The sequence below is a fragment of the Girardinichthys multiradiatus genome, chromosome 23 (assembly GCF_021462225.1).
Source record: "Girardinichthys multiradiatus isolate DD_20200921_A chromosome 23, DD_fGirMul_XY1, whole genome shotgun sequence".
Taxonomy (NCBI): domain Eukaryota; kingdom Metazoa; phylum Chordata; class Actinopteri; order Cyprinodontiformes; family Goodeidae; genus Girardinichthys; species Girardinichthys multiradiatus.
This window is the reverse complement of record NC_061815.1, coordinates 37,333,431-37,351,821: the sequence shown is the minus strand read 5'-3', so window position 1 is coordinate 37,351,821 and position 18,391 is coordinate 37,333,431. Positions and strand designations below refer to the sequence as shown.

At 38.4% G+C, this 18,391-nt stretch overlaps 1 protein-coding gene across 5 annotated transcripts in view; it reads right to left on the bottom strand.

The window, feature by feature from the left end:
• Positions 1 to 18,391, bottom strand: part of diaph2 (diaphanous-related formin 2) — a 555,642-nt gene that overhangs the window by 106,912 nt on the left and 430,339 nt on the right. For all 5 annotated transcript variants that reach the window (XM_047353019.1, XM_047353022.1, XM_047353021.1 and 2 more), the window contains one exon: positions 1,129 to 1,293. In XM_047353019.1, the coding sequence (XP_047208975.1) occupies positions 1,129 to 1,293 (165 nt within the window). The remainder of the gene's footprint in view (positions 1 to 1,128; positions 1,294 to 18,391) is intronic.

The following is an 18,391-nucleotide window of genomic DNA, read 5'->3' as shown; positions in this document are numbered from 1 at the left end:
ACTAAAGGATCTTGATGCTCTATTTCAGATTGAAGTTATGTGGTCTGTCAAGTATGACAAAATAACCCAGGAGATGAAATAGTGATGCCTTTGAAGTTATCTTAATTTGCAAGAGAAAGCTTTAGTTATTACTTGAGCTCAGGAGTTTTTGAGATGTAAGGCTTTACCACACAGGGAGAAGTGAACGTTGCTGAGAGAAAAATTAAAAATCTGAAGTAGAAATCTTCAATCAACTGCTTCAGTTTTGACATTTGTTTTCAGTATTTTCTTTATAAAAAACATACTAAAAGGGCCCACAATACAAGAATAAAAGTTCATTTAGTTCAGTTATTCAGTTCAAAATTACAGCCTTACACATGCAGTAAATACTTGAAGTTCTAGAATAATTCTTATTCAGGGTAAGGCATTTCTGATGTCTCTAGCTCAGGAATAAATTAATGTAAGGTATGTAAAAGTTGTAGTCCATGTGCTGGATTTGTCTGTGTGTGGTGGCTCTTGTAGCACTTACTCCGGATGCAGTCCACACCTTGTGAGTCTTCATCCAAGCTCTTAAATGGGCTTTGCTTCACAATCTTTTTACTTGTGTGTTTCTTCCTTCCACTAAACCTTTTATTAATACTCTCAGATACAACACTGTGTGAAAAGACAGCTTTTTTTAGCAATTACATTTTGTGGATTACCCTGTGACTGTCTGCTGAACCTCCCTATGATTGTATAGATTATAGCATACCAGTTCTATAATTACAGTTGTTTTAAAAAAGATTTTTCTGTTTTGAATATCAAAATATATTTATTAGTTTTGCTTTTTGAATTGAATTAGAAATAATTTAAGTGTTCCTTTATGTTATTTATTATGTCATTATGTTCCATTACTTATTTAATACGTTGCTTCTATAACTGTAATCCCAGTTCATAATTCAGTTTCATTGAGAACGTTGCAATTTTCACCATCTGTGGGGTCCTGCTGCAAGTTGCTGAAAATGTGAGCATGTGCAACCAGCTCTCGTTTCACTAACACCCAAAGAACAAGTGAGTGCAAAAGCATGTGCATGTGTGGGTGGTGGCCGCTGTTAGGCACCGTGTGTCTGCTTTGAGGGACCAGCAAATGCACCATCATTTTAAACTCACCATGAAGAGGAAGCGGAAGTTGGCCAGCTCTCCGAAGAAATCCTCCACGCTGACTGAGTGGGGGTCGAATGCGAAGTAGCTGCCTATGCTCTCGTACAGCTTCTGCATGTTCTTGTGCATGGTGGACAGCTTTTCATACTGCTCCCGAGAATGTTTGGAGAAGCCGTGCCAAAAAGGGAGTCAAGGAAAATGTAATGCCTCAAACATAGACAACATTAAAATGCAACAGTAATCAGCAATAGCAAGTAAATACCACAAGTATGTTGAAACAGTAAATATGTTGACAAGCTTTATGGTATTTTTAAGACCCACCTATGTCAAGGTCAGCAGAACAAAGAATAAGATGGATAAAGGAGGGTCTCCATCTCACTTTGGAGTCAATGACATGGAGAGCTAATAGCTGCACACCTGAAGTAATGGAAAGGTGTTTTGTAGGCAGCAGCATGACACAGATGGCTGCTGGAAAAGCTGATTGCAGTCATTGTTCCATTGTTTCGCACATCAACAGTGGGGTCAGGTTGTTTTGAACCTCACAGCTCACGTCGCACTGTGTAATTTACTGAACAGGCGGAGGACTTTTCTCCCGGTGAATGAGTATTGACAGCTGGCATCAGTTAAGCATTATCACAGCAGCCATTGACCTCATGGAAACTGCACTTGGGCACTACCAGACTCTCGCCCTGAGTGGGATGAGGACGATGCAGCACAGATTTACGTAAACGCACATGCAAATGCATCATTGTAGAGGACACCAACCTGGAAAAAAGAAGACCTTGAGAAGAAATGTCTTTAATACAGATAATCTTAAAATTACAGCTCACTTTACAATTACTCACATCTTTCCTAAAAGACGTGTAAAAACCCTCAACTTAGAGGTAACCAAGTTTATAAACGTTGGTAAATACATCAGTTACTTTTATTTTATATGAATTGTTATGGGTGTCGATAACCTTGGCACCGATTTTTTTTCCAACTGAATGACTGTAATTAATCAGCCTTTTTTAATTATTATTCAGCATGAGATTATACTACTGCAATAAATAAAATGTATTCTAGGACTTTTTACACATTTTTAGTTGTGATGCGTGCTGGTTTAATTTTTTGCTCAAGGCTGAATATGAATCTCAACACATGCAGGAACAGGAAATAAGACATAACTTCATAAACAACCACTTGCATTGAGAGCAAAACTTCGACTGCCTCCACAATCATCGAACCTAAGTGAGGTGAACAGCTAAGAGCACTTATAACTATAGAGTACACACTTCCAGTAACACACAGCTCATGTGCAGGAGCAGTGCAGCTAAGCTGGTGGATAGTCTGCAGGGACAGGATAATAAAGACAGAAAAGTGTGAAAAAAAATAAAATTAATTTCTTTGTTCTTGACTGGTTGCAGCTCTAATAGGAAAAACACCAAAATTTGTCAGATGTCCAGATGTTTTATAGTAAAGTTATTTAGCACTAACAGTAACTCACAGTTGGATCTCAAAAATAATCTGTAGTAGGTGATAGGATTTCCTCCTCTGGATAAGAACTGATGAGAGACCTTTTTTTGACACAGTGACCAGACTTCTATAGGTTTTATATAATTTGAAAGATCTACTAACCCACATGTATTGAAATTATGTCCTGCTCGATAGGCAAAAAAACCCCATATTACTTAGTTAGTGGTAGACGTTTTAATCTAAAGCAAACTTTTAGAGGCTAAGTACTAAGCCAAATTACAATTTTGGGAATGAACATGCTACTTTCTGAGTGAAAACTGTTTCACAGTTTCCTGTCTCAGTGTAACAGAGAATCAAGCTTTGTGGTAGTATAAGAGGCAAGTACATGGTTCAAATATTTTCCTTCAATACGCCAATCTGTGATCGGTTGTTGCAAAGTTCTTTATGTAAGCAGATATGATGATTTTTGCCGGAACTCCAATAATTATTATAATCTCTGGTTCCATAAATTGATTTTTTGCAGAAAATCTTAAGCAAGAAGAACAAAAATGTTAAAAAACCTCTTCAACTGTTAGGATGCTATTAGATCAATTGCTGTAAAACTTTGTAATAGATAAACAAAGTTGTACAAGCTGTGAATCTTGTCAAACGCTTTTATGAAATCAATCCATTTTGTTATAAACAATGAGATACATTCTTGCCCCAGTCTGAAGTATCCCCTAAAAAATCTCAAATTGTGCAGTTTGAATTAGCCCTAATAACTTCACTCATTATATCCATCTCACAAACTGTTGACATCAGGTACAAATAAGTTACTATATTTGTCTAATAGGGAGTATTAGTGTGTGTGGCCAGAGAAGTCCTGGATGTCCACCTAAGACTGGATGAAAATAAAAGGTTATTAACAAGCTAGTCTGAGTAAATGTGTTTGTCTTTCTTATGTGCTTACTACTGTAATGCATTATAAACTGAGCCTTCAACCGATTAATAAATTTGACAACACTTTGCTGCCCTCTGTTACTCTTACTAAGGTAGCAGCTTCCAATTCTTTTGCACCATGGGTGCAGTTATAGGCAATTAGTGTTCTTTTTGTTGTTGCCTTGGCAACATGCATCGTCTGGTGGTACAGCATGTGGCCTGCGATTACCAGGGCCAAACAGTTATCAAGATATTGTTCTTTTTGAACACTGCCATTATTATGTGGAGTCCACGGTGTTCCAACAAACTTGCACATTTACTGCTTTTCTGCTCTGCCAGTTTATAATGAACGTTGCATGTGGGACGAGGGATTTTTCTATGTCCCTATGTAAGCTACGTACAATGTCTTCCATGAGGTCATGATTAAGACATATTTGTGCTTCATTGATCCAAAAACACACAATTGTAAGTAGAGTATTTGGGAGGAGTTTTGTGCATGTGGAGGAAAAGGAGTAGGTCTAGATTTGTTAGATATTTTTTTAAGATCACATTGGGACAGTCAGACCACTGTGGACTTATTCTTCTGTCTTTATCTATGCCTGTCCGGATGAGATTCAACCCCATTGCTCCTGTCAGTGCGCTGTTATCTCTTCCTTTGTTCACCTCCCTCAATCTTCTCTTCTCTTCTACAGAGCCCCAACTTTGCCAAAGTAACATATCTTTTCAATTTAAAAAAAGAAAGAAACTCTTGAGTTTTGCAGTACTGGAGTTGTGCTTCTTTTTGGGAAAGTTGAAAAATAACTCAAAAATGTTGTTACCATTTCTCAGAAAGCCTTGTTAAAAATCCAGCTAAATTAGGTTGTTTGGATAAACTTCTAAAGAAATAAAAATAGTTTAAAATCTTATGGAATGTTGAAATGCAAAAAATCATCATCATAATCATGTCACTTTTCTGTTGCTGTTTCAAATTACAGGTCCTTCTCAAAATATTAGCATATTGTGATAAAGTCCATTATTTTCCATAATGTAATGATGAAAATTTAACATTCATATATTTTAGATTCATTGCACACTAACTGAAATATTTCAGGTCTTTTATTGTCTTAATACGGATGATTTTGGCATACAGCTCATGAAAACCCAAAATTCCTATCTCACAAAATTAGCATATTTCATCCGACCAATAAAAGAAAAGTGTTTTTAATACCACAAACGTCAACCTTCAAATAATCATGTACAGTTATGCACTCAATACTTGGTCGGGAATCCTTTTGCAGAAATGACTGCTTCAATGCGGCGTGGCATGGAGGCAATCAGCCTGTGGCACTGCTGAGGTCTTATGGAGGCCCAGGATGCTTCGATAGCGACCTTTAGCTCATCCAGAGTGTTGGGTCTTGAGTCTCTCAACGTTCTCTTCACAATATCCCACAGATTCTCTATGGGGTTCAAGTCAGGAGAGTTGGCAGGCCAATTGAGCACAGTGATACCATGGTCAGTAAACCATTTACCAGTGGTTTTGGCACTGTGAGCAGGTGCCAGGTCGTGCTGAAAAATGAAATCTTCATCTCCATAAAGCTTTTCAGCAGATGGAAGCATGAAGTGCTCCAAAATCTCCTGATAGCTAGCTGCATTGACCCTGCCCTTGATAAAACACAGTGGACCAACACCAGCAGCTGACACGGCACCCCAGACCATCACTGACTGTGGGTACTTGACACTGGACTTCTGGCATTTTGACATTTCCTTCTCCCCAGTCTTCCTCCAGACTCTGGCACCTTGATTTCCGAATGACATGCAGAATTTGCTTTCATCTGAAAAAAGTACTTTGGACCACTGAGCAACAGTCCAGTGCTGCTTCTCTGTAGCCCAGGTCAGGTGCTTCTGCCGCTGTTTCTGGTTCAAAAGTGGCTTGACCTGGGGAATGCGGCACCTGTAGCCCATTTCCTGCACACGCCTGTGCACGGTGGCTCTGTATGTTTCTACTCCAGACTCAATCCACTGCTTCCGCATTTTCTGCCACACTTTTTCCTTCCCACAGACTTCCCACTGAGGTGCCTTGATACAGCACTCTGGGAACAGCCTATTCGTTCAGAAATGTCTTTCTGTGTCTTACCCTCTTGCTTGAGGGTGTCAATAGTGGCCTTCTGGACAGCAGTCAGGTCGGCAGTCTTACCCATGATTGGGGTTTTGAGTGATGAACCAGGCTGGGAGTTTTAAAGGCCCCAGGAATCTTTTGCAGGTGTTTAGAGTTAACTCGTTGATTCAGATGATTAGGTTCATAGCTCGTTTAGATACCCTTTTAATGATATGCTAATTTTATGAGATAGGAATTTGGGGTTTTCATGAGCTGTATGCCAAAATCATCCGTATTAAGACAATAAAAGACCTGAAATATTTCAGTTAGTGTGCAATGAATCTAAAATATATGAATGTTACATTTTCATCATGACATTATGGAAAATAATGAACTTTATCACAATATGCTAATATTTTGAGAAGGACCTGTACAGGTTGTACACTACTCCACTTCACAATAGGTGTACTTCAGGATTCTGAAGTACACCTATTGTTTCTGTTGAACATACTGTCTCCGTGGCACATTTGATGGCTTTCACAGACAGTATTCAGTTTTACGTTTATTTCAGGCCACACTAAAGTTGGATGGCTCAGTTAAATTAAGAAAATGCCGAAACCCTTTTACAACAAAATTATTCCTTTAATTATGGAAACTCTGAGGCCCTGTTTACATGACAACCATCCATCTGTTTCTGTTAACACATCTACATGACAATGTTTTAAATACAATCCCTGTTCACACAGCAACAGTAGAGATGTGAAAATGGTGTAATTCTCCAGCCACGCTGCTAGTAGGCGGTATGTTCTTTGAAACAACAACATGCACAAACACTTCCTGTTCACCAAATGGGGGAGAAAATTAGCACTTTGTTGGAGAACCATCGTTAGATTCAAAAGAGTCAGCAGCACACGTAAGTACTTTGCCATCTGCCATTGTCTTTGTTGATAAGTCAGGTTTTCAAACCATTACACACTGGAACACGTTCTCAAACTGTGCCATTTTCATAGAAAACGTGTGTCATTGTTGCGTAAACAAACAGTAGAAACACAACAAAACTTTTCCACTTTCACCAGAAAACATTGCTGTGTAAACTGGGCTTTAGTCCTTTAATTATCCTTGCTAAATCCATAATAAATAACTTTACACTATATTTTGACATAAGTCAAAATATACTTATAATTTTTATAATTTACAGAACATACCAAAGTTAAGATCCAGTATTTCAAGATCAGAACTAGAAGCTGCAATATAAACCAATATAAAATTCAGGCTTTGACTATTGTGATTCACTTAAACTATTGGAATATTGTATAGTAAAACACTTTGTATTTTTATTTTTGGGACAGGTGCTGTCAAAATGTAATTTTACTTAATTAATTACTTGTGGTGCCTGATGTGTCTTGTGGCTCTCTGAGTGTTTTATTTTCCCTGCTTTACTCCTCTTCCCCTCTCAGCCACTGAAATACCCACGTATGCACTGTGGTAGATGTGTCCCGCTGGGGTCTGGACTGAAGCTGGCTGCGCGTTTGCTCTTTATATTTCCACATCAAAGACATGTCATATTGATGGAGCCTGACGCACACTATCCTGCAGCAACACAACCTGCACGCTGGAGTCGCCGTCCAATATGAATTCAAAAACAGAATGAGAAGGCAAAAATACTCACACAGTTATTTATATAAATCTATCTTTACCATGTACAGTCTTACTGTACATGCTACCATTCTTTAACTGTTTCCCTGTCGTATTGTACATTACACGTTTCTTTCTTTACGCCAGTGGATCCTTAGTTGTTTTCTGTTTCTTTCACTTGTCTGTTTTTAACACCGTCTCGGTCAAAAGAACGACTCCAGTGTTTCCCCTGTCGTTACATTGGAGGGGCACCCACTCGTTCAATGACCCCCTCTGCCCCCCCCTAAATGTTCAAGTTAGTATTTATATCAAATTTATTTTCCATATAACATAGATCACAACAGACGCTGTCAATGTTTACCTTTCCTAGACAAAACAGGTCTATACATTGTCCTTTTACAAATCAAAAACAATCAAAATTATCTTGTTCTTTATGTTATTTTCACAGCACTGTCAATTTCTCCACGTTACTAAAATTGTCTTCTGTCTGCGTCACTGGCGAGTTCCTTCCCGCCCCGCCACAGAGACACATGCAACGCCTACACAGGTGAACACACACTCCCGCCAGTAGACACAGACCACGGCGGTGTTAAGTCTGTCCTGTTTTCCCCATTGGTGTGTTCCTCCTTCAGCTCCTCACCGCCCAGGCTGCAAAAACACGCATGCTCATTGCAAGCTAGTTCCCAGCTCGCTCTGCTCACACCGCAGGGGAACTACAGCCCAAACACCACGTTTCGGCAAAGTCGATCACTACTTTCTTTAAGTCATCAGTTGAACTGATATATTTATGCTGCGTGGGCTTTTATGTTCAACCAATCAATTGTTGTATTGCCGTTATAAAGAGAAACACAAAAATCATACACCTCCTCTAAAAACAACAGATTCCTAGGGGAGTCACTGGACTCATTCTCTTTCTACACTGCCACTTGATATTTCTTCTATTCAGTTCTCTCAGACAACAACCCCCCTCTTTCCTACTCAGAGTGGACTTTCAGAAATATTTTGTCTGAACCAGGTCTCATATTCACACCACTTGGGCCTGGAGCAGAGTAGGGAGTAGGAATGCTGGGTCATAAGGTAAAGCATCAGGCAGTCTTTGGTTGCCTCCCAATCCTATTTGTCAGTCTTTGCTCTTCTCTTCAGGCTGTCCTCACAGGAGGGCTGCTTGCCCTCCCTGTGCATTAAACCCTACCAATGCAGAGAAAGACACTTGCCTCAAGGCTAAAGTGGCTTGATGTAGCAAAAATTTATGAGGATTTAAAGCTGTGACTAATAAAAAAAAAACAATTTTATGTGCATAAGCTGATATGATGGCATTTTAATGCAAATAGTGCCTTGCAAAAGTATACATACATTTTGAACTTTTAACATTTTATTACATAACTGCACTATGTATTTTAATGGCATTTTATGTGATACACGAAAACAAAGTACTGCTTAACTTAAGTGAAAACTGATGCATAGTTTAAACAATGGCTTTAAAATTGCATAAAATAAAGATATGAAGTACATTTGTATTCAACCCCCTTTACTCTAATTTCCTTTAACAAAATCCAGCTCAACCAATTGCATACAGAAGTAATCTAATTAGTAAATGCAACTAAAAACGTACAAAGACATGATCGTCCACCTAAAGTGACATGCTGGACAAGGAGGGCCATCAGAGAAACAGAAAAGAGGCCTATGGTAACTGTGGAGGAGCTGCAAAGCTCCACAGCTCAGGCAGGATTTGTTGACAGGACAACTATAGTTTGTGCATTCAATAAATTTGATCTTTATGGTGACAAAATTAAAGCCATAAGAAACATAGTGTAAAGTTTACTACAAGTCATGCAGAGCAGTGGTTCTCAAAGTTAGGCATGAGACCCAAATTTGGACTGTAAATCAGCAAGTGAAGGGTCTTGAGATCCTAATAATGAAAAAGCATATTTATGATAAGCAATTTTATTTTAAACATCTTGAAAACCATGTATCATTTTTCTTTGATTCCATAATTATGCTCTACTTTATGTTGAAATCACAATAAAATGCATTGCGGTTGTATGATGACAAATTGTAAAAAACCTAAAGGGAAATGAGGTACTTTAGCAGGAAGCGACTGCCATTCAGCAATCTGCAAACAGTCCTGCTTTATACAATATCAGATAAAAAGGTTCTGCTGTGTCTTTCCTATTACTCCTACAAACTCCAGTTACTTCCTGTCCTTGTAAAATCCAGAATTAGGTTTTTGTCCTCCCCCAGAGTCCACATTACTGCATTTAATCAGTCACTATTTATCTGTTTGACATTGCCAGAATGTTTGAAATTACGAAGCCGCGATCAGGCACACTCGTTTTTAACATCACAAACTGAGTCCAAGTCAGATTTGCAGTCCTTTTTTTGGATCCACACTCAGTCCAGTGTCATGATAAAACACAGAAGATCAATTTATGGTCCACAGCAAAGTTAAAACGGTGTTCACAATGACCACCTATGAGGATGGCAATAAATTACCTGGTTTGTTTACCTGTGTGCATGAGAGAGTTATTAAAGTGCAACATAAAACCCAACAGTGGGGGCCCAAAAATCCTCCCTAATAAGTCTCCTGTAACCTAGTTCCATTAATGTTTATTTAATGCTTTCCTATGTGCTCATTGGCCACTCCATCCAAGGCCCCACACTAAGCCTGCTTTTCTCCAAACCCCACTATCCCTGCACCCTTTATCCCCCTACCTACTGCCAGCAGCCCCTCTGGGCCAAATTACACCAAGACTGCCCACTGACTGGACATAAGCCATCATGTTGACTGAGAGGAGGATGAAGGAATGGACTACAGAATCATGGCAGAGAGTTAGCACTTTATGTCAGATGGAATAAATCATTTTACCTTTGTTCATTGCTTTTCTTTTTCTTAAAATAAACAAAACATTTACACACAGAGACTCTTTTGTTCTGGTGTTCTTGTTGCACGTGGTTATAGACAAGCTAAGAAGAGTTAAAAGGGTGTGCAGGACAGCAAACTGACTGCAATTTGAGTTGAATTTGAGAAATGATCTGATGTTGAGATAAACTAAAGTGGTATGAAGAACGGAGTTGCCAGAATTGATCTGAATCATAGTAAACATTATAATAAATAAATATAATAAATATTTCTATTAAGAAGAGCCATAAGACTTATTTGCCCCATTGTGTAAGATCACAAATGACCTTAGTTTTTTCCTCACCATTGGTGCAAGGCTTAAAATTAATTCAAGGATCATAAAAAAAAACAAGCCAGTCACCCTGCAATCAAAATGTACCAAACCAACATTTGCACAGATAATTAAAGCTATCCTGAGGCTAAATATGTGGAAACTGAAGACATTTTCTTCTGCAATGGAAAATCTGTCCTTTTCTCACCTGCTGTTGGTTTTTCATGTAATGTCACAAGAGCAAAAAAATCACAGTAATTCAATCTGTTGGAAAACTCAGTGTATGAGCTCAGTACCAGTGGAATCCATTCAACAATTTACAAAATATTTGAGCCAGAGGTTGATGCACTGAATAATTGAGCAAAATTGCCATTTAAGGTTCAAACAAGGTAGACATAAGAAAACCTCAAATGCTGTAACCTTCGAGGAACAATGATTTAGGTGACAATTTGACACAAACTCCTCTAGACCTAATCTATCTGTAATATGGTACACCTGATCTACCATATTGTTTCCAAAGCCATCTGATCACCTCAAACCTTAAAACTTCCTTTTGCCTGGTGTGACTGGTGGCTCATTGTGGCATTGCAACAATAGGAGCTTGTTCTGTAACCGGTGGGTTGCTGGTTCAAACCTCCGCTCTGTCTCAGTTGTTGTGTCCTTGGGCGAGACACTTCTTCTGCTTGCTGATGGTGGTCAGAAGGCCCAGTGGCGCCAATTGTATGGCAGCCTCACTTCTGTCAGTCTGCACCAGGGAACCTGTGGCTGCATTGTAGCTCACTGCCGTCAGTGTGTGAATGTGTGGATGACTGGTTGTAGTGCAAAGCGCTTTGGAGTCTCTGGGGACTTGATAAAGCGCTATACAAGTGCAGGTCATTTAAAGTCATAAGGAACTAGTATTTTTTTATTCTGGCTTTTCATATACTTAGTATTCTTGTATAACCCTGAAATAGGAATGCAAACTTTATTGCCCAGCTACTTTTTTTATTAATAATGTATAGTTGTCAGTGAAATGAAATATATTTAATGCAATGTCAATGTAAATTAATGTTAGAGACGATACTTAGTAGACATATTATATATAGAAATATTGGTCATTTTTCTAACAGTTCATTTTCATATTTCTGACTGAATAATCTAATTGGGCAGCAGGTGAATTATCTAAAGACATTTGGGTTACAAGTCATCCAAGTCTGGTGGAAAAAAGTAACTAATAAGCATCCAATTCTGATCAACGTTGCTTGTCATCCTCCATTGATGTGCAGTACATTGTTAAAATTCACTCATGGAAGAAGGTTATGGACAGTTGGTTTATCCCCTAACCTGCCAAGCACTCTTTGAAAGTACCTGTCCTTTACCACTTTCCTCAAACGACTTCCCAGATGGCTCTGTGCAACAAACCATATGGCACTTCAGGTTAGCTATATCCACAGTGTTACCGTCATGGTAACAGTGCACCTTACTGATGTTTTTCAGTGTTGTTTGGAAGTCTAAACTTAAAGAAAACTGCCAAAGAATTTCCAAAACTGTGTGCACATAAAATTAGGAACATATTTTCCACACCTGACAGGTTCAGCAAGTTCCATTTCCTGCTTTGACACAGGAGCTTAGATTTTTATTACCTCGTAAGTCCTCATCATCTTCTCACCAACAGCCTCTACCTCCTTCTTTCTCTGGAAATTAGAAGGCAGATTTAATGTCAATTTTACTTTCAATTCATTCTGCCCATCTGTCCCTGAAATATTTATACGTGCAGAGAGGAAGGTTGTTTCTGCTTAGACATTCAAAGCTCTTCACTAAAGCACCCAGCTGGTGTTTTAACAACTCAGTGCGGGGGAAACGGGTGGATGTAATGACCACATCTCATAAAGGAAAAGATAGTATATAAATTAGGAATGAGAGGATTAGGGCCATGGGAATGACCTGTTGAATCATGGATAGGCTATTTAAAAAAGGTAGGCAGGAAAATTATTTTCCGTCAGAATGGAGATGAGTGTGTGAAAGAGACACAATACAGTCCTGAAATGACAAGCACACACACACACACACACACACACACACACACGTGTCTCCACTCATGGTTATTGCCTTCCTTTCAGCTTGAAACAAACTGAGCTAATGCCACAACAATAAGCCTGTGCCTGCTGTATAGTTTTCACAGAGCAGCTCAGGACAGTGCTATTCTTTGTGTTTACAACATTCACTCTTGTCAAATTTTAAAAAGGTTTTAAAAAGGTCAACTCTCTTGTTCCCACTGATCTAATCGGTAAACATCACTTCCAACCTAACATTACAATGACTTTCAGAGGATGGTGTATTATTGACAACTTGTAGACAGTGTTGCATGTTTTGAACAGACAACAAAATGCAGCGTGCGGATATGTTTATGTTTTTGAAAAAATAAACACCCACAAGTAATTTCAGTGATGGATATGCTAATCTAATGTCAAACATTTATTACACTTTTGTTTTGCAATACATTCCTCCACAAATGTGTTGAATATGCTGTGAGAATGACTGCAATGGTATAATAAATAAATTATATTCTTTCTTACATTCTGAATACATTCACTATACACTTTAGAAAACGGAATAGATAGTTCTGAATATGGCTTTCAAATATGTTTTCATATATCTAATTTGACCTGGGCCTTCCTCTGCTTATGTTTGGCAGTAAATCATAATATCACTGAATAGTGCAGTTTCTATTCAGGAGGAAAGCCAGCCCCATCATTTTTAAATACTTGTTCTGTCATGTTGCTCAGGGATTATATAGATATTTCTTTGAGTATTGCACATGGCATTTACTTATTACCCAGCATATTCAATGTCTGTGTAGCTGGATGCAACAATGACAGATTAATCACAATGACTGGTCTGCATTCTTTGTTGTTTTTTGTCTTTTTTGCTTTGTGTTTTTTTATGTTTGTGCTTCATTGTTGAAACAGTCTGAATTGTTAACAGAAACTGCACAGTCCTACAAGTCTACTACAATATTTTACATCTAAAACAAACCACACTGCTCTCTGTAAGGCGTTAAATACAAACCCAACAACAGCCTCCACTCACTTCTAGATATAAAAAAAAATAGCTGCTTTTTCAAATAAGACAAGTCAAATTTGCACCCAGAGAATTAAGTAAGCATACACACATGCAAACACAAAGGTAAAAGGGGAACCTCCAAAAAGACCAGAAATAGATAAATAAATCAAAACAAGTTTGAGACAGAGGGAAAATTAATTTGTCGAACCAATCTTCGCAACCGTTGCCAAATTTGTGCAAATTTGTCAGAGGGATCCTGTAGTGACATTCCAATTTTTCTGAAGTGTAAGAAAGTAGAGAATATCCCTGAGCCAACGTAAAAAAAGGAGGTTGGGTTGGGTAGTCATACAAGATAGGGCTAAAGGTCAAGAAAAACCCTGAATTGGATACTCAGGAGATTTGGGTCTATTTTCCTCCCGACCACAACTGATATGGCGGCAAACACCTCAATCCAAAAACTATTGAGTTGAGGGCAGAACCAGAACATATGCATAAAGTTTGCAGGGGACTGTTGGGATCTATCACAGGCTGGAGAGACAGTGTTTTGGGATTGTACACACGGTGTACAAGCTTACATTGGATAAGACAGTGCCTGGCACATATGGAGAATTTATTTACCTGTTTTAAGATATGTTATGTGAGCTCACCCAAGATAGTCTTCCCTATAACCTCCTCCCAGTGGGTCTTGATTGAACTTAAGGATTTTTAGCAGATCAAAGCAATTGCGTTACTGTATATAGGATTGAACTAGAGCCTTTTACCCCGGAAATGAACAAAAGCCAGGAGTCCAAGTCAGAAACCTCAGTAAGGGAAGTGGGAAGGTTACTGCAAACAAACCTGCAAACTTATAAATACCTGAAAAAATGTTGTTATGGGGGAGCAAACATCTCTGAGAGTTGTTGAAAGGTGGCAAAACAAATTTCTCAATAAATGAGTCTTTAAAGGTCTGTATGCCAAGATTAGACCAACTTGTAAAAGATTTGTCAGCGAGAGTTGGAGGAAAAATATGTTTTATGCAATAGCATGAGAGGATAATAACAGCTGTAGACCAAAATTGCACCGAAATTGGGCCCAAATCTTAAGAGTGGTTTTAATCATTTTATTCTTTGTATAAAACAGTGGAAGATTAAATTGGTGTAATACAGCAGTACAATGAGAGACAGAGGCTTTACGGAGTTTGTCACCATAAATAGCCAGTCAGAAGGTGCAAGTTTATCCCAAGATGTTTTGTAAAATTCGGAGGGTTACCATCTGGGCCCGGGGACTTTCCTCCCTGAAGAGATGGCACTGCTGCATTATTTTCCAACAGAGTAATGGGCTTTCCCAGGTAAGCAGCGGGTTCCGAGTCAGTAGTAGGAACATCAAGATTGTTAACGAAATCATCAAGGTTAGCAACTATGGGTGTAACTTCAGACGAGTGGAGTGACCTATAAAATTTCTCAAAGACAAGGTTCATTTGAGATGGATATGTTGTCACACCTGTATCTGTTTGAACCTAAGGATTTGTCACGAAGCGGACACCTGACGAATTCGGTGTGCCATTAATTTGCACCTATTCAGTTTTAGGTTCTCTATGTTCTCAAGATGAGTCTCCTGTAAAAATATAACTTTTGCTCTCAGCTGGTGAAAGTTTGCATTTGACAGAGTTATTGAGTCCCTTACAGTTAAAACTGACAAACTGGAAATCTCTAAAAGACATAGACATAGCCAAGAGTTAAATAAATCAGCAATGTAGTGAATTATCTGGCCAATTGGTTGACAAAACAAACGGGTAAAAAAAACGAGGAGAGTTGGAAGAATGCAAACACAAAGAACACAGTAAACACACTGAACATCTCACAGAAGCATCCCCCCCAAATGGGATGCGCAGAGCCCACACCTCGGAAACAAAAAACTCATACCCTGACCTACAAAGGCCTTTAGAGAGGTCTATGAGACAAAGATAAACAAAACCCTCCATATGAAGCGTGACAAGTGATAATACGGCTCGGTGCAGCCTGATAATATTTCAACCAGAAAAAACCTGAAAATTTCTTTTTGATAATAATTATGTTATTAAAAAATAAATCAAAACTACGATCAACTATAATGATAATAATAATACTAAGAATAATGATAACAATCAGTAAACCACAGTGCCTTAAGAAAAATAGTAGCTGTAAACTACCTATTATTCTAACATTTTATGGTGTGATAAGATTATTTAATACCTCTAATGGGGATACAAAGCTGACCATAACAAAGGTTACACGTCAAACAGTACAAATGAAGTCATAACAATCACCATTTATAAATGCACCAGTCCCAAGTATGTCCATTATAAAGCAAGTATTTAAAGAGACTGAGATACCACCACTTGTTCACATTATTCTCAACAAAGTCCATGGCAGGCCATGTGTCTTTAAACCTCTGGACATGTCAACTTGGAGGAGTATAGCCAGGTAGAAAAGCCCAAATTTAACACCTGGGCACGAGTGAAGCTCCCTCTTAACTTTGGTGAAAGCTACCTATTTTTTGGCTACTGCAGTGGTGAAGTCTGGAACAATTGATCCTTTTCCCATTGTAAAAGTGAGGAGGTGAAACATACTGACTCTGACAACAAAGGGGCAGAGGGTTCCCAGTCCGTGGGTCTAAGGCGAAGGGTACGGTGTGGCCAGTCCAGCATGGGTTTGTGGTCCAGGCCAAGTAAATTCTGGTGCAATACAGCCATTAAATACGTTGGGCGGGTAGCCTCAGACAGCCTCGTGAACCTTGACCACATTATTCAGTCTAGATTTGTCAGCAAAGAAAGTAGCCTCCAGACTAGTAGGCTTGTTGTTGTGTTCATTAGCTAAATGCTCAAGGTCTACAATAGTTTGATCATGCTTTGTAACTTTAGCTTCCAGCGGAGCAAGAGCAGTTTATTCACCAGATACAATCGCATGCTCTCCAACATTGCCTCCAAACACTCTAGCAGGCAGTCATTACCATTGGGTACAGGAACAGCTTTGGCCCAAGCGACACGCACGCTTACTGTGACCTACTTTCCCAGTGTCCGGTTTTCCTCAGCCTTCCAAGAGATTACAGAAACGGGTAAGACAAAAACATTGTTTAAGTGTTACCAATAAGTGTTGTGTCAAAAGTAACTCAATAAATCATGCAAAAAAAAGTTTAAACTGTCACATTCCTTTGGAGCTCCTGAAAACATGTCTGACATGCTTGACATTCCAAAGCCGGGTCTCTGCCAGAAAATTGATCTATTTAACTGAACTCTACCATTTCTGGCAAAAAGAGTTGTCAATTACTCAGATAGGACAACGCCAGAAGCTTGTTCATGGCTAGAAAAACGTATATTTTTGTGGGTCTGGTTTGCTAACGGACATCTAATCAAATGTTTGTGGGCAAGTTTATATTTAAACCTGTATGTATAATTTTGACCATGTGTAGATCAAAGAAAATCCACATTAAATTTAAACCGCTGCAATCAATTCTTATTTTAGACTTTTTTCAATAAAATCGTTTGTTTTATGATTATTTCACACTAACAAAGAACTGTTTATATACATCAATAAAAGTCTAAACTTTGAAATCCATGTCCATCATGATTATGTACATTTACAAATGCTTATAAATATTGGTTAAAAAGTATGTTAAAAAAATATTTTCCAAAAGCCAGTTTGCAACAAAGTCGCACATTTAAATGAAGGTATTCCATTGTAACTAATGAGATAAATAAGTCAAATGGATTGGACATAAAGCTGACTATGTTATGTGTTTTTAACTGTGAGTGAAACTCTTCCCTTCATGCTTCCTTTTGATCAAGACACGAATTATTGCTGAGTATCTTTATTTTATGTAAATTACATTTTTATATTGTACTGTAACCCAGTAATAAAATCAAGTGCTTGTATGTGGGAACGAGAGCAAAGGCCAGCTGCTACAGATGCACAAAATTAATTCACAATACATAACAAGGACTGATGAATCCAAGTTACTCGTGAGTGAGAAGAGGAGACATTTGACATCTACTGAAGCCCACGTCTGTAGTTAGTGCATAAATTCTTAAGATAAAATAAAAATCAATATTGAATAATTCATTTATTTGTACAATAAAACCTTTTTTAATCAAGGCAAACAATGCAAACAGAATCAGTCTGTGCTCAATGACTGATAATGATGACCTAAACTTTATCTCCAAGTACAACTAGTTAATTATAGGATAAGATTTTTTTCTTTTTCCAGCTTGTGAATAGAGAAGAGATTGTGTCTGGAGTGATAAAAGATGGGCTAGAAAGGAAACAAAGAAGAAAGAATGAGGGCGAGAGGCAATATTGATCAGATTACTTCAGTCAGACCACTGGCCCGGCAGCTACCATGACAGAGCACAGCTCCATTCAATAGCCTTATCATTACCACAGCACAAACCCATTCAGCAGGTCAGCCAGTTTGGCCCTTGGTTCAGTGTGTGTCTGTGTGCTTGTGTGCCCCTGCAGTGGTGGTGGTGTTGAAGGGGGGTTAATTTCGATTCTTTAAGCCAATGAATCCCATTATAAGACTACTTACAGCACATTTCTTTGTTCACAACACTATCAGCCTAATGAAGTGTCCTGAGAGTAAAAGAGGGGGGAGAGATTAAAAAGATTTCTTTCACTCAAGAGCATCACAACAAACATGCCTACTCAGTAATGTTTTGTCCTAATTGAAGTATGATTGGAAACTAGCATGGCTAAAAGGAGAATCGACAAGTGGTGACACTGTTTATGACAGAGTTATTAAGGAGTCAGATTATGGGGTACAAAAGTATTTGGACAATTTATTTAAAATATATTAAAATTTTACTGACAACTAGAGGCCATATTAAAATGTCAAAGTGAATTGCTCTTAAGTTGCTGTTAGTGTCTATCTTCGTCGGATGAGGTAAGGATAAGTTAGTACTATGAGCCCTAACATGGTGAGAGATTTAAGCTTCACACTCTGCATCTATGTTCGAGACTCTTAT